Below are 13,339 nucleotides of genomic sequence, written 5' to 3'. Positions count from 1 at the left end.
TTACCTCCTCTACCCCACGCCCCCCATGTTCCCTGGACCCATTAATGGCACCAGTGCTCCTCCTGTCACTCCAGCCAGAAACCAGAGTTGTTGTTAGTGCCATCCAGTGAATTCCGGCTCCTAGTGGCCCACTGTAGCCCACAGCTCAATGCTGCTTGGTCTTTTTTAACCGTCCTCTCACCTTCCAGTGCTACATCAGACAATGCTTCGCTGCTACTCATAGGGTTTTTCATAGCCAGTTATTTTTCATAAGGGGGTGGCCTGGTCCTACTCTGTCAGCATCGCAGCAAAAGGCACCTGCCACAGTATGACAACTGAGCAATGGGAGGTATGGTTCCCTGACTGGGAAAGGAACCCGGGTCAGGGCAGCAAGAGCTCTGACTCTTAACTGCTAGACCCCCAGGGCTGGCCAGAAACCAGGTAGGCAACCTGAATTTCTCCCTCTGCTTCATTACCACCATCTCTTGGGATGCTACATCCTGTCAATCCAGCTTGTTCATCTCAACTATATCCATTCCCTCCCCTCCTCTCTGCCACCACCCCACTTCAGGCCCTAATGGCCTTTACCTGGGCCTAGAACACTCCTGGCACATAATTCTAACCTTCCCCAAAACCAATAACTGGTTCCTAACTTTTGGAGATCACAGACCCCTTTGAGAATCTGATGACAGCCATAAACTCTCCCCAGAAAAATACAGACATTTTGCATACAGTGTTAAGGGTTCATGGTGCTCCTTAAACCTATTCACTGACCCCCTAAGAGACTATAGTCCCCAGCTTAAGAGCCTCTGGCTTATAGGTTAATATCCATAGCACCTAAGATCATCCATGCTATGGGTCCTCCCTAGCTGGGCTGATCTTTCTCTCTTTTCTCACCATTCCTGGCTACACAACTTGCAGTTCCCTGCAGGAGCCATGCTGTTTCATACCTTTGTGTCTTCAGACATTCTACTTTCTCTCTCCTTTATCCTTTAATCGCCTGGTCATCTCTTCCAGGACACCTTCCCCTGACCTATCGAAAGGATCATGTGGGGTCTCACTAGTGAAAGCCTCAAGTGGAAGGAGACCCTAACCTCTAAGGAGCCATGGGAATGAGGACAAGCAATTGTAATGAGATGGGAATTGGGGCACAGGATGACTCAGGGGCTGTAGGGCAGCTGCCAACATCATGAGCTCTCAGACAGGAGCCAGGACAGGGTCTGTCTGTGAACTGCTTTTATCTAAAAGACCTAAGGAATCCACAGAAGCTTTCTGACTCATTTTCAGTACTTGCTTGAGGCAAAATTCAATTTAGGTGAAGCCCATTTAGTAGTGCCTTTTCAAATCCCTATCTTTCTTTCTCTATGGCCCCTTCTCCCTCATCCACTAGGCTCCCATGTCCCTGTGCCCACACCCCTCCTGGCCCAGCTCCTATCAATATATCAATGTATACTTGGTCCTCGCTTCCCCCTCCCCTTGCAATGGCCCAGACTTGCAATGACCTTTCCCTTCTCTCCCCAACCCGTTTTGTCAAGACTTCCAACCATCTAACTCAGCTCGACGTTAGCATAAACCACGTAGGTGCACTGAGAAAGAAGAAAACCACAATGTAGAGAATTATTTTCCTTTCCAGATGTTTTCTTAGGTCATCACATTCATTCTCATGCTTTCCGGATGAGGTAATTGAAGGCTAGAGAAGTTAGATAACTTGCTTCAGGTCAGAAAGTGAATGACCCAAATAAGCATCAAATTGGCAAGGTTTCTGACAGTGTGACTAAGTGTGGAAAAAAATTTTAAGTCAAGAGAGAGGGGGTTTTGGGGCAGCATATTGTGTTCTGGAGCCTTCCACACACCCTCAGGCCATACATGAGCTGACCATTTGCCAGCTTTGTGTGTGCGATGTTCAACCATGGGAAAATCACATCTGGCTTCCAGAATATACTTTATTTGGGAGCCCTTTTGTCATGCAAAGCCTCTAAGGATGGGCCCTGTGTTCCCAGGATCTCAGAGACATGCCCACCCCATACCTCCTTCCGGAGTGTTAAAGACTCTGTCGGAGCTGGCCGGGCCCTCCCCCTTGCCATTGACCACGCGGACGTTCAGCGTGTAGTGGCTAAAGGGCTCTAGCCCAGGCAGCATGCCGTGAGTCTTGCTGCCCTGGAAAGTGAGGATCTTTTTCTCGATGTGGCGTCTGTTTCTTTTAGGCGAAGTCTGTGCCTTCCAGTAGTAGATCTGAAACAGCAAGATCAGAAGTCAGGGACGTACCAGGGAGCAAACAAGATTGCTCACGCTCATAAATTGAAGTTTTATTATTATTTTTTTTTTGCAGAAAATTCCCTTGGTGCATTTTAGAAGAAAGCTACTGGCGAAACTGACAGATAATTGATTCTAAGGCAAGAGAGCAAAAGCCCACAGATAATGAGGGGAATTAAGAATAGAAGAGGGAGCTGGGCTATACCATTTTGCAGGAGGAATATAAGTGAAATAAACAGCAAGACCCCCACATAGTTCTCTCTAGAACACAGGAAATGGAAGACAATAGGATGATTTAAGTGTCTTATTTATATAAAATACTCTAAAAATAAAACTTACTGCCCAATATTTACATAATTTTCCAGAGTCAATACAACTTGTGGACAATAGGTCATTTAGTTTAATCCTAAAAACCAAAGTGAAGCTTTCATTATTATTTTTCCTAATGGTACAGATGAGCCCTGGGTTACTGAGGCTTACCCAAGGCCACAGGGCCATCAAGGCCACAGCAGACCCTCCACCCAAGTCTGGGGCTTTCTCACCAAGCCAAACTGCATCGCCTAATTAAAAGTCTTTATTTTTCTAAATTTAATTGTAGGCACAGATTTTGGAGAGATGAATAAGCCAAGTGTTGATTAACTTCGGTTAAAAATCCAGAATTGTAGTTTATTAAGTCCTTTTAGATGCTTCTTAGGAGTTTAAAGGCATTTTCAAGAGAAGTCAACCCATACACATTATCTGGCAACGTTAGAGAAAAAAAACAAGATTGAACACGATGCAGTGCACAAAGTGACCTCTAGGAGGCAGGGTTGACAAATCAAAGTAGTGAGTTGGGTGTAACAACCCAAAGTTCTTTGACAGTCTATCAATCAAAAATCTCTATGAATCAGTCTTTCTGTGCTTCCCAAGAACAAAGATAACTGCTGTTCATAAGACTGACCCAGTTGGGACTATATGATCTTGAATTATAATCTGAATTATTTAAAAAGCATCTACATGATTCTCAGGAGAATTTTGAACATTCAACACATGTGATCAGTATTGCTATAAACCTAGATGCATTCTGTTCTAGTTTTCTAAACATTAATTCTCCCTGTTTTGTGCATATGTTAATTGTTCAGTTGGCAGAAGGTTAGATTATCTGGAAAAATGGAGAGAAGGTGTTTTTTCTCACTGGATGCAGTGAGATTTTGATTCAGCTCTAGATGTGGTCCGCCTGAGGCGATAAACCAGAGGAACTCTCAAGGCCTCCTCCGGCCAAGAGAAGCGCATCTGGCATTCGCTGGTGGCCTGTTCCCAAGGGAAGAACACAAACGGGTTCCCTTCACTTGCCCGGTAGCCTTGGAGGTGTCCTCGGATACTCTTCAGAGGTACTGGGTCCCAGTGCACCTCGGCTAAGGTGCTGTTCACCACATTCACACGCACATTCCCAGGGGCCACCATTGGGACTAGGGAAAGATCGAGAAGTGGGGTAGAAATATCGATGTTATTTTGAATTTCATGCAAAAATGTCAGTGTCTAGTAATTTTGCCTTGTGGTATGCCCCAGCCCTATTCTGTGAATTATCAAGGACTGAGAGATTTTCTCATCTCTGGTCATTTGACTTTGTGAGAATAACAACTCTTTAGAAAGTAATAACTTTTAACATTCAGAACCCATGTTCTACATAGCAAGCTGTTCAAATTCAGAAATGCTGAGCACAATAACTGCTGCCTCCCTCCATCCCTGTCTACGCACGTCTGGAAATGGCCTTGGCTTGTACCTCGATAAGTCTGTTCTGCTGGGGAAAAGTATAAAGAAAACAGCATCAGCCACTTACGGTCTTCTCCAGAATGTCCCATGACGACAGCTGGCTCTGGAGCGAACCCCACGTCATTCAGGGCCTGGACTTTTATCAGGTATGGGACAAAGGTTGGTGTGCCCGAGACAATATATTTAGATACGTTGGCCACAAGCACAGATGTCCATTCATCATCACCATCTTTCTGGCGCCAGCTAACTTTGTACTGAAGGCCTGGCCCATTAGATTCGAAGCCATTCAAGGGCTATGGGAAAAGCCAAATAATTAGAGCTTAAAAAACAGATCGACTGCATGAACTCTTACTGGAACAGCAAATTCAATTCCTAGACTCAAAGAAAATGAGCACTGAAACACTAAAATACAAGCTCTTAACAATTTTCTCCAGGGAGCTTTTACCTTTTTTTTCATTTGTGATGAGATTCGGAGCTCGTTTGGGGTCAACATTTCAAAGGGTGTTAGTTTCTATCTTGAAGAAGTGAATACCACATAAGCCTCTCAAACTCCGGCCCCACAGTCGGGGTATGTGACTTCAGACATTTCAGTTATGTAGTTTCCTTTTTATATTCCTATTTGCGTGACAGTACGTCATTGCCTACCTTACTTGGAGACTGAAACTTGTAAACTGCTTCTTTCTTTGTTAAAAAAAAAAGGTTGTCTTGTCATTTTATCCTGTTTCTACATGTATGTCTGTACATAAGCATGTACAAATATGTATGCATATAAGTATGTATGCATGGATCTAAGTTTTAAAATTACACGAGTAAATATATGTTAATGTTCCAAGTCCAGAAAATACAGATAAGCCAAAACAGAAAAAAAAAAGAAGAAGCTGATTGCTGGCATTAAACTGGGACATATCTTCTAGATGGTTCTCTATGATGACGAGATTATTAGCTGGTATTTATTGAGCATATATATGTGCCAGGCACTGTTCTAGTGGCTTAGATGTCTTAACTTCTCTAATCTTATGATGTTGGTTCTGTCATTACTCCCATCACATAGATACATAAGGGACACATTAAACAACTGGCTTAAAGTTGCATGGCTAGTAAGCGGCAAAGCTGAGGTTTGCACCCATTCATTTTGGCTCCAAGGATCAACCTTTGAACTACTACACAATATTTGTCTCCTAAATAAAGATATATAATATATATTTTCCCCAAAATGGGTGAAATGGAATTTTAATGTGAATATTATTTTAAAACAATTTTTTTTTTCACTTTAAAATATACCGAGGAAAGTTGAAGTCTTCACACATAACTCACCTTCCACGTAATCACCAAATTATCAGGCTCTGATCCTAGTCCTTCCACAGCCGTGGGATTTTTATCTGGTTCTAGAAGGTAAGCAGCCACATACCTGTAAGTTTTGGTCTTTTTCAAATAGTGGAAAACTTCTCTATTTTATTTCCTATCACAGAAGTCCTGCGTTACCTGCGGCTTTAGTCAAATACTGTTCAGACGCCTCGCTGGGCAAGCTCCTCCCGAGACTGTTTACTGCCATCACTCGGAAGGAGTAGTTCACATAAGGCGACAGCTTCAGCTGGGCTGTGGTCTGCGTTCCGGAAACTTCCGTTTGGTGATGCCACAGCCCTGCCTCATGCATTGCGTCTTCATATTCAATGATGAATTCTGGGCACAACACACATACACAACAAATGCAAGGCAGTGAATTCAGTCACCCAACAGAGCAGTTGCTAGGATAACTAAACGGGCAATCTAACAAGAGTAGTCGAACATGAATTATTCCACTTTCAAGAAAAATGCCATTAGCATATTTTGATTTCAGAGGTCAATCACCATCCTCAATACTTAAGCACACCTAATAATATTTGGTATTCTTTCTCTAACATGCCGAGTTTAGTTACTTAAAACTGTTTAGAACTGATCCACCTATTCCTAGGAAAGTTTAAAAATATGAAAAGATGGCCATTTTTTTTCATAATAGGAGAAAATAAATTAAACACAGTGAGATCCCATTTTCCACTAAACAGATTGGCAACAACCAAAGGTTTAACACACTTTGTTGACTCTGATGCAGGGAAAAAGCATTCTCACATTTTGTTTGTGGGAACTGCAAACTGGTACAACTTCTACGGAGAACGATTTAAAACATCTAATAATATTTAACTCAGATACCTTTTGATCGAGATTTATTGTGAATAAATATGCTCATGCATACGCTCAAAGACACATGAAAAAGAATCCACATCACAGCATTGTTTGCAATTGAAACAACCTAAATGAAAACATCCTAAATGTTCATAAATAGGATGCTGATTAAATGGATTACAGTACCTCCACACAATGGAATATTCGGCAGAGTAAAAAATGAATGGGGCTCCATATGTACTGAAACAGAGTATATCTTGTTAAGTGAAACCAAGCAGGGGACAGAAGAGTATGTGTTGGATACTAAACTTGTGTAAAAGTAAAAAGATTTACTCTGACATATACACACACATATACCCTTGAATGTACAAGTATCACCTCTCGGGATACACGCTGATAACACTGGTGTTGCCAGAGGAACTGGGAGTCAGGGGTGGGAGGAAGACTAACTTTTCACTGCATACCGTCTTGTCTCTCCCAAAATTTTGTGGTATGTACATGTTTTGCCCTTGTAAAAACTAGATATTGAGATATTCAATAATTGCCTACAGTGTGCCATGTACCATGACATCAATTATAGGTACAAAGATGAACTAGAAATATTATATGGGTTGCAGTGCTCTGAAGCTACATTAATTTGCTGGTGATCTTCAGTCTCATAAACTGAGGACTTTCGCATTCACTTCTGCAGTCTCATTTCTGGAGACCTCTCCCCTGGACTGCAGACTTGGACAGCTCCTTGCCTATCCAAGAACTCCACTTGCTTGTCTACTTCAGCATCTCGAACTGGGTATGACCAAGACTGACCCTGATCCTCCTCCCCAACTGGTAGTGACAACCCAGGTTAAAACCTCGAGGTCCTTCTTGGCTGCTCTCCTTCTTTCATACTCCCAACAGTCTGTTGGCTGTACCTTTAAAAAATATGCAGAATCTGACCATTTCTCAGCACCTCCAATCCTCTTAGCCTGTTCCAAGCGATCACAATCTCTTAGGTGAATTATTGTACAACCTCCTAACTCAGAAGTTCCCAAACTTTCTCAGTTCATGGTGTACTGAGTGCCTCAGAATCTTTTTCATGGCTCCCTTAGGCCAAAAGAAATACCTAACATTTCCATGTACGAAGCAGTTAGGTCCATATAACTTAATAAATATTCATGTCTTAACACCTACTGAGCGCTGTAAAACTTCTCAAACCTTGTAAGCAGATTGGACATCACCTTCCTCATTTCCTGTTTCACACTGAGTTTCACATGGTACTTGCTTTTTATCCCAGCAAAAGCTTTGTAGAGATATGACGTTGTCATTATACGACATAGCAATATAGTATTGAAACTGCAAACTGCCTCAAGCTACTATTTCACATGGTGTCTGACAGATGTCACTGTGTTTATTAAATATCAAAATTTTAAAATCAAAAACTTAAAAAATATCCTGACACATCCCTGTGAGTTTTCTGAGGGTTCTACACGGTTCTTCAATGCACAGCTTGAGAACTCTGGTCCTGCCTGGTCTCCTTGCTTCCCTCTCGTTCTATAGACCACTTTCAACAGAACAGTCAGAGTGATCCATTAATCCATCCTCTGCTTAAATCCCTCCAACTACTTCCCAACCCTGACAGGCCTGCAAGGCCCTGGAGAGTTCACACCCCACCCCCAGCCACCAACTCTTTACCTCTTTGACCTTCTCTCCTACTTCACTTCCTTTTGTTCATTTCACTCCACCCACACTGACCTCCTAGCAGACATGACCCTGGCTTAGGGCCTTTGTTCCTTCCCTTGTTCTATCTGGAAAGTTCTTCCCCGAGATAATTGAATGGTTTGTTCACTATCTCCCTCCTCATGTCTTTATTGACATACTCAAATATTATCTTCTTAATGTGACCTTTCCCAATCACTCCATTCATAATTATATTTCTGACCCCCATATTCTTTCATCTCCTTCTCCTGCTTTGTTTTTTGCATGGCCTAAACACACACCCTCCCAACCCCCACCGTACACACACACACAACCATGTGTATAGAGGTATACGTGTTTGAGTCTTCTAGGAAGCAGATGCTAAGACAGAATTAGAAATGCAGGAGTTTTATTTGAGGAAATGTCCATGGAAGATGAAAGGAGGAGAAAGCAGGAATAGGCCGGAAAGATCTTCAGACCATGATGCAGGTCTGACGTCTGCCAAAGGAGAGGGAGACGGGGAAGGAAGGAGGAGTGTGCAGGAAAGGCCTCAGAATGCAGTATAGATAGTCTCACCAGGTCAACGAGGAGCCCCAGAGTGAAGTTCTGTATGAGGGATGGCTGAGCTCTGGGTCGCTCCCTGGGCTCATCACTGGAATTGCTCAGGAAGAGTGGCCTCATGTGAACACTGAAGCAGATCCTCAGGGAAGGTGCCACAGACGCAGCCTGCTGTTAACATTCCTGGCAGCAGGTTCTCTCTTGAAGGGAGTAGTGTGTGTGTATGTGTGTATGAATACATATACATATTCATATATACATATAGACATGTGGGGGACTGGCATTGGCCACCCCAAAATACGTCTTTGGTGTGGGGATTATTTGGGGCTGGTTGCTTTGATAAACTGGGACGGGGAAGGAGGCTCTGAGGAGTAGAACTTGCTTGCCCTTTGTTAAGAAACATTTACATTGTAAAGGAGATCTCTATCTGTAAAGATATCCCCCTCTCTGTACTAGGAAGGGGATGACCTTATCTCTAGAAACTCCTATCAATACAGAATGCAAGGACTTAAATCTACATAATAATCTTATTCCTGTTTCTGGTAACCTCCTGTAACTGACTCCCCCCACCCCCAACATCCTTGCTTGCCTTTAGATGGATATGATATTTAAGGTGGGGGCTTCAGCCATTTTGGCGAGTTGCTCAGCTTGCCTGGGCCTCTTCCATGTATACATGTTATAAAGCCTTGTTTAATTTTCTCCTGCTATTCTGTCTCATGAGTTTTTAATTCGTCCTCCGGCCAGAAGAACCCAGAGAGGGTAGAGGAAACGTCTTCCTCCCCTACACACACATACACATATATAATGACGTTATACACAATAACATAATATATACTATTAATTTTATCTTCTCTCCTCAACTAAAATGTAAGCTCCTTATGGGCAGAGGTTTTTGACTTTTGTTTTAGCACAATGCCTGGTACATAACAGGCACTCAATAAATACGTGTTGCATGAATGAGTGAATGAATAAAAGAGTAGAAATGCCTTGAAATCTAATGGTATCCTGTTAACATAGGTAAAAAGAGTCTCCAAGCGTCCTCACCAGCTGAATGTGGCTAATGTATTGAATTAACTGGAAGACTCAGCATGAACGCATGAGTGTTCTGATCAAGGGCTGAAAACTCAATTGAGAAAAGAACGGCACTAAATAACACAAGACAGAGAGGAGGCTTTTGTTTAACTTCATTGGAAATATTCTGCTTGACCAGCAGGTGCAAGAAATCCACACACGCATCATTTCAGAATAATCTTGGCTAGTCATCAGAAAGGAATTTAGTCTTCCTACAGTATATACCTAAAGGTAATAATATATTACAGGCTTGTGTCCACTCTCTTAAGGATCTTTTTGGTTTAAAACTTCTAAGCTTATCTGTAGTCTAATTTTATGAAGCTCTTCCAGTATCCTTAGGGCATGGTTCCTCACCGGATTTTATTCCCTAGGCTTATGTCATCAAGGTGAAGAGCTGACATTGTTGAATGTACCACTTTGTAGCAGAGGCTAATGAGAAGAAAGACAACTGGACTGGAAGTTAACAGACCTGATGTCTACATGCAGTTCTGTTATCAACTGTGGGTTTGAAAAGTCACTTTACTCACCAAGTCTCAAGTTCCTAATACATGGACTGGGTGTTCCAGCACCTACTCCTCTCATCTTTTTCTCCCATATTAATGGGCAAAATGAGTAATTTACAATACATTTTCCTCCTGTGGCAGAAATTTAAGGTGATTTTATGGATCTTAAACACAAAATGATAGTGGATTTGCTTAATTAACATGGTTAGCAGTTAATTAGCATCCCATACCAGAAGTTGTAACCAGGAATAACTCCAGCTCTAAAGAGAAGAGAGCCATAAATAAATGTTTTTGTTCTGCTAGTAATGAAGCAGAGAATGCTAGCAAATCTCTCTGTGAGGAACTTCAATTGCACATGATAAAGTGCTTCAAAAACGGTCACTAAGTTTATCCACTGACACCACATACTTGTAATGGGGCTATTGTTGTCATCGCCTGGGGTCCATGACAGCTGAACACTTTTGTCGAGTTGATCTGTCAATTCTAAGTCAAAGGGAGGATTCGGGACATCTGCAGACCAAACACACACATCATAGTTAACCATCCATCCTGAGGAGGTTCTCCTTGACTCATGATCTTATTTACAGAGGGAGCATCTTAAAGACACAGCACACTTAATGGTTAATGAGCATGCAAGTGAAATGAAACGCAAACAGCTGAGGTTGCTGGGAACGCAGAGCACAGCCAGGATAAGCCATCAATGAGTTCTGCTAGCTTCTTTTTCAAATGATGCTTAACTTCAAGTAACCAAAACCAGTGAAGGGGGCATGCATGGTTCACCAGCGCTCTCAGTGTGTGTCTGCTCGTAAACAGGAAGGAGCACAAATGGAAAAAATAATATGGGAGCTTCATTTGTAATAAATGAGAAATAGAGACGAGCATATGCTGCAAAACAAACACAGGCAATACATATTCTGTTTGAAGGAGACTCAAATGTTCTTTCTGAAACCTGCTAAATTACAGATTTGGGGGCTCCCGAAGAATATTGATATTTTTAAGGGAATTCTAAAATGGATGTTATGTAGGGAGCCCTCAGCATGTACACCTTATGCAGATGCTCAGTTCAATAGTCAACCAGGAGCGTGGGGAAGTGTGTCTACTCTCAGAGGACGCCAGGGTCCAGAGCCCTGTTGGGACGAAGGTGTCCCAGAAGCATGTCTGACTCTTCTGAGATCCAGAGAGTTAACGTGCCCCCTGGGCCTTTTCCTGACCTTGTTCCTGGGAGTCACTGTGGCTCTTGGGGGACCAGAGGTCATATAAAAATATAGGCCCTTCTCTCCTATCAGTAAAGAAGCAATAAACGTCTACAAAGGACAGGTCTTCTGCATCGTAATTAATGATACCATGCAAAATCCAGCTGAGTTTATGCCACAAAATTAACTTTTGTATTTATATACTGAATAAAGATGAGGGTTCTTTAATCAAAAAGATTTCTGGAAATAATTTCTGATTTATTTTCCAGACTCAGAAAATTTACACAATCTGGAAGTGCCCTCTTTTTGGTCTTTCTTCAGTGATTTATCTTTTGTTAACACACAGTGAGTCGGTTTTCTCTGATATAAAAGTCAAACACTGTTCTAAACATCCATTGCTTTCCTCTGTAAATTTCTTGAACATGGAACCCCAAAATGACATTTATTTTTCTGAAACAGCTTTTCATAGACTGAAATAAAAACCTAACTTATGAAGCGATATTTGAAATAGCTTCTTCATTCTGTAAAATATGGATGACAGCTTTTGAATAAAGCATTATGCTACTTTACAAGGAAATGAAATCAAAGAGGAACTTTTATCAAATGAAGTGACTTCACGGAAGACTTAGACACAAGTGGCAATATATTCAGTGGAAAGTTCGAGAGTAACAGTGAAGAAATGATTTATAGCAGTAAATGGGCACCCCAACAGAACATTTGACAGAGCCCTTTTCCTCCAAGAAACACAATGACGTGATATGGAAAAGAAAGTAATTAATTTTTTTCTGCAAATGTGAACTGGTTTGACAGAAAATAGAGAAACAAGACTCATATTAGTTTACCGTAAATGGGAGCTGGAGTTGGAGTGGGAGCTAGAAAGGACATTAATATAGAGCATTTTAATCAAAATTAGTAATGGAAAGATATAAGATAGCATAAGAAGACAAAGACTGAACATGATTAAGATTATAAACTAAACCTTGTGCTGAGCTGTGAGACTTGGCATTGACAGACATGCAATAACAACCGAGGGGGAAAAACCCTTCGATTTTAAAGAAAAGTAGATTATTTTCCCCAATTTTCTTCTAAAAATATTGCTCACATGCATAACCACCATTTTATTCCAGTGCTACTGAAGAGTAAATTCATATTGAAACCATCGCCTCAAAGATATCTTTCAAAGAAGAAAAAGGTGAGTGTTTAACTCATCTGTAAAACTAAAACATTTACAAGCAAACATTTACTATTGACAATTTTTCCTTTCAGCCTAAAACAGGGCAGCCAGTTGTGCTGTGTGCGTTCTAGTTCTTACCGACAACCCTAAGCACAGCACTGGCAGAAACGGTGTCCAGAGTTGTGTTGGCCACACATGTGTAGGTCCCACCATCATCGTCACTTACATCGGTTACCACCAAATGGTCCTTGTCAACAGTGAACCTGTAAGTACAACACATTCAGAGCAGCTGAAATGGACATCCTACCACACCAGATGGTCGCTTTACTGGCAAGAAAGAAACTCTGTGAATTTCATAAAAGAGAAGGATGATAAAGATTTGCAGAACATTAGAGCTAAAATCCTAGACAATATGTATCACTTTGATAATGATTAAAGTTGGAAAACAATTAGAAAGAATCAGAATCTTGGGTCAGAAGGGATGTCAAGCCATCTGGTCCGGTGGCTTCCAACCATGCCTTTGGAGTTTTAGGAGCTTCCTGAAAGATCTGGGGCATCCAGAGGCGAGGTGGGGGCAGCTCCAGTTATCCTGAACAGGAGGGGCTTTCCTACGGCTTTTGCTGCTAAGAAACATTTAAACACCACTCATCCAGCTGAATTTCTAGCAAAGCGTATATTTTAAAATAACTTCTTATTTACTGCAGAAATTCTGTGTCATTTTTGCCAACATGCATAAACTCTCAGAGGAGAAAGTAAATGCAAAGAATAGTAATCAGCTTTATCAATAGAAACAGGAAGATTCAGACCAGCAGTCACCATCAAGAGTTTTCTAGAGGTTACTTGCAGGCGTGAAAAATTACTTAGGAGGTCAAAAACCCATGTAAATAGGATTCATGCATGGTTTTAAAGAGGCTGCATAAATCATTAACTGTCTTCTCAGGGAATTTTCAAGTTAAAGCTTTAGCCAACTTAACGCGAAGGTCATTTCTTGATATTTTCTTCTCATCTCAGATTCCGCAAAT

At 41.6% G+C, this 13,339-nt stretch overlaps 1 protein-coding gene across 27 annotated transcripts in view; it reads right to left on the bottom strand.

Annotated features, from left to right (window-relative positions):
• The window catches only part of NRCAM (neuronal cell adhesion molecule), a 252,691-nt gene that overhangs the window by 25,424 nt on the left and 213,928 nt on the right, over nt 1–13,339 (bottom strand). For 19 of the 27 annotated variants that reach the window (XM_044770200.2, XM_044770256.2, XM_044770235.2 and 16 more), the window contains 8 exons: nt 12,456–12,580; nt 11,986–12,015; nt 10,359–10,460; nt 5,467–5,664; nt 5,299–5,369; nt 4,052–4,277; nt 3,565–3,680; nt 2,007–2,211 (listed from right to left, as the gene is read on the bottom strand). In XM_044770200.2, the coding sequence (XP_044626135.1) occupies nt 2,007–2,211; nt 3,565–3,680; nt 4,052–4,277; nt 5,299–5,369; nt 5,467–5,664; nt 10,359–10,460; nt 11,986–12,015; nt 12,456–12,580 (1,073 nt within the window). The remainder of the gene's footprint in view (nt 1–2,006; nt 2,212–3,564; nt 3,681–4,051; nt 4,278–5,298; nt 5,370–5,466; nt 5,665–10,358; nt 10,461–11,985; nt 12,016–12,455; nt 12,581–13,339) is intronic. The other 8 variants (XM_070504877.1, XM_044770248.2, XM_044770289.2 and 5 more) reach the window with 1 other exon arrangement.

This window comes from Equus asinus, chromosome 1, assembly GCF_041296235.1.
Source record: "Equus asinus isolate D_3611 breed Donkey chromosome 1, EquAss-T2T_v2, whole genome shotgun sequence".
In the NCBI taxonomy this organism is placed as follows: domain Eukaryota; kingdom Metazoa; phylum Chordata; class Mammalia; order Perissodactyla; family Equidae; genus Equus; species Equus asinus.
Note: the sequence above shows the minus strand (reverse complement) of the source record. Positions and strands in the feature narration are given on the sequence as shown.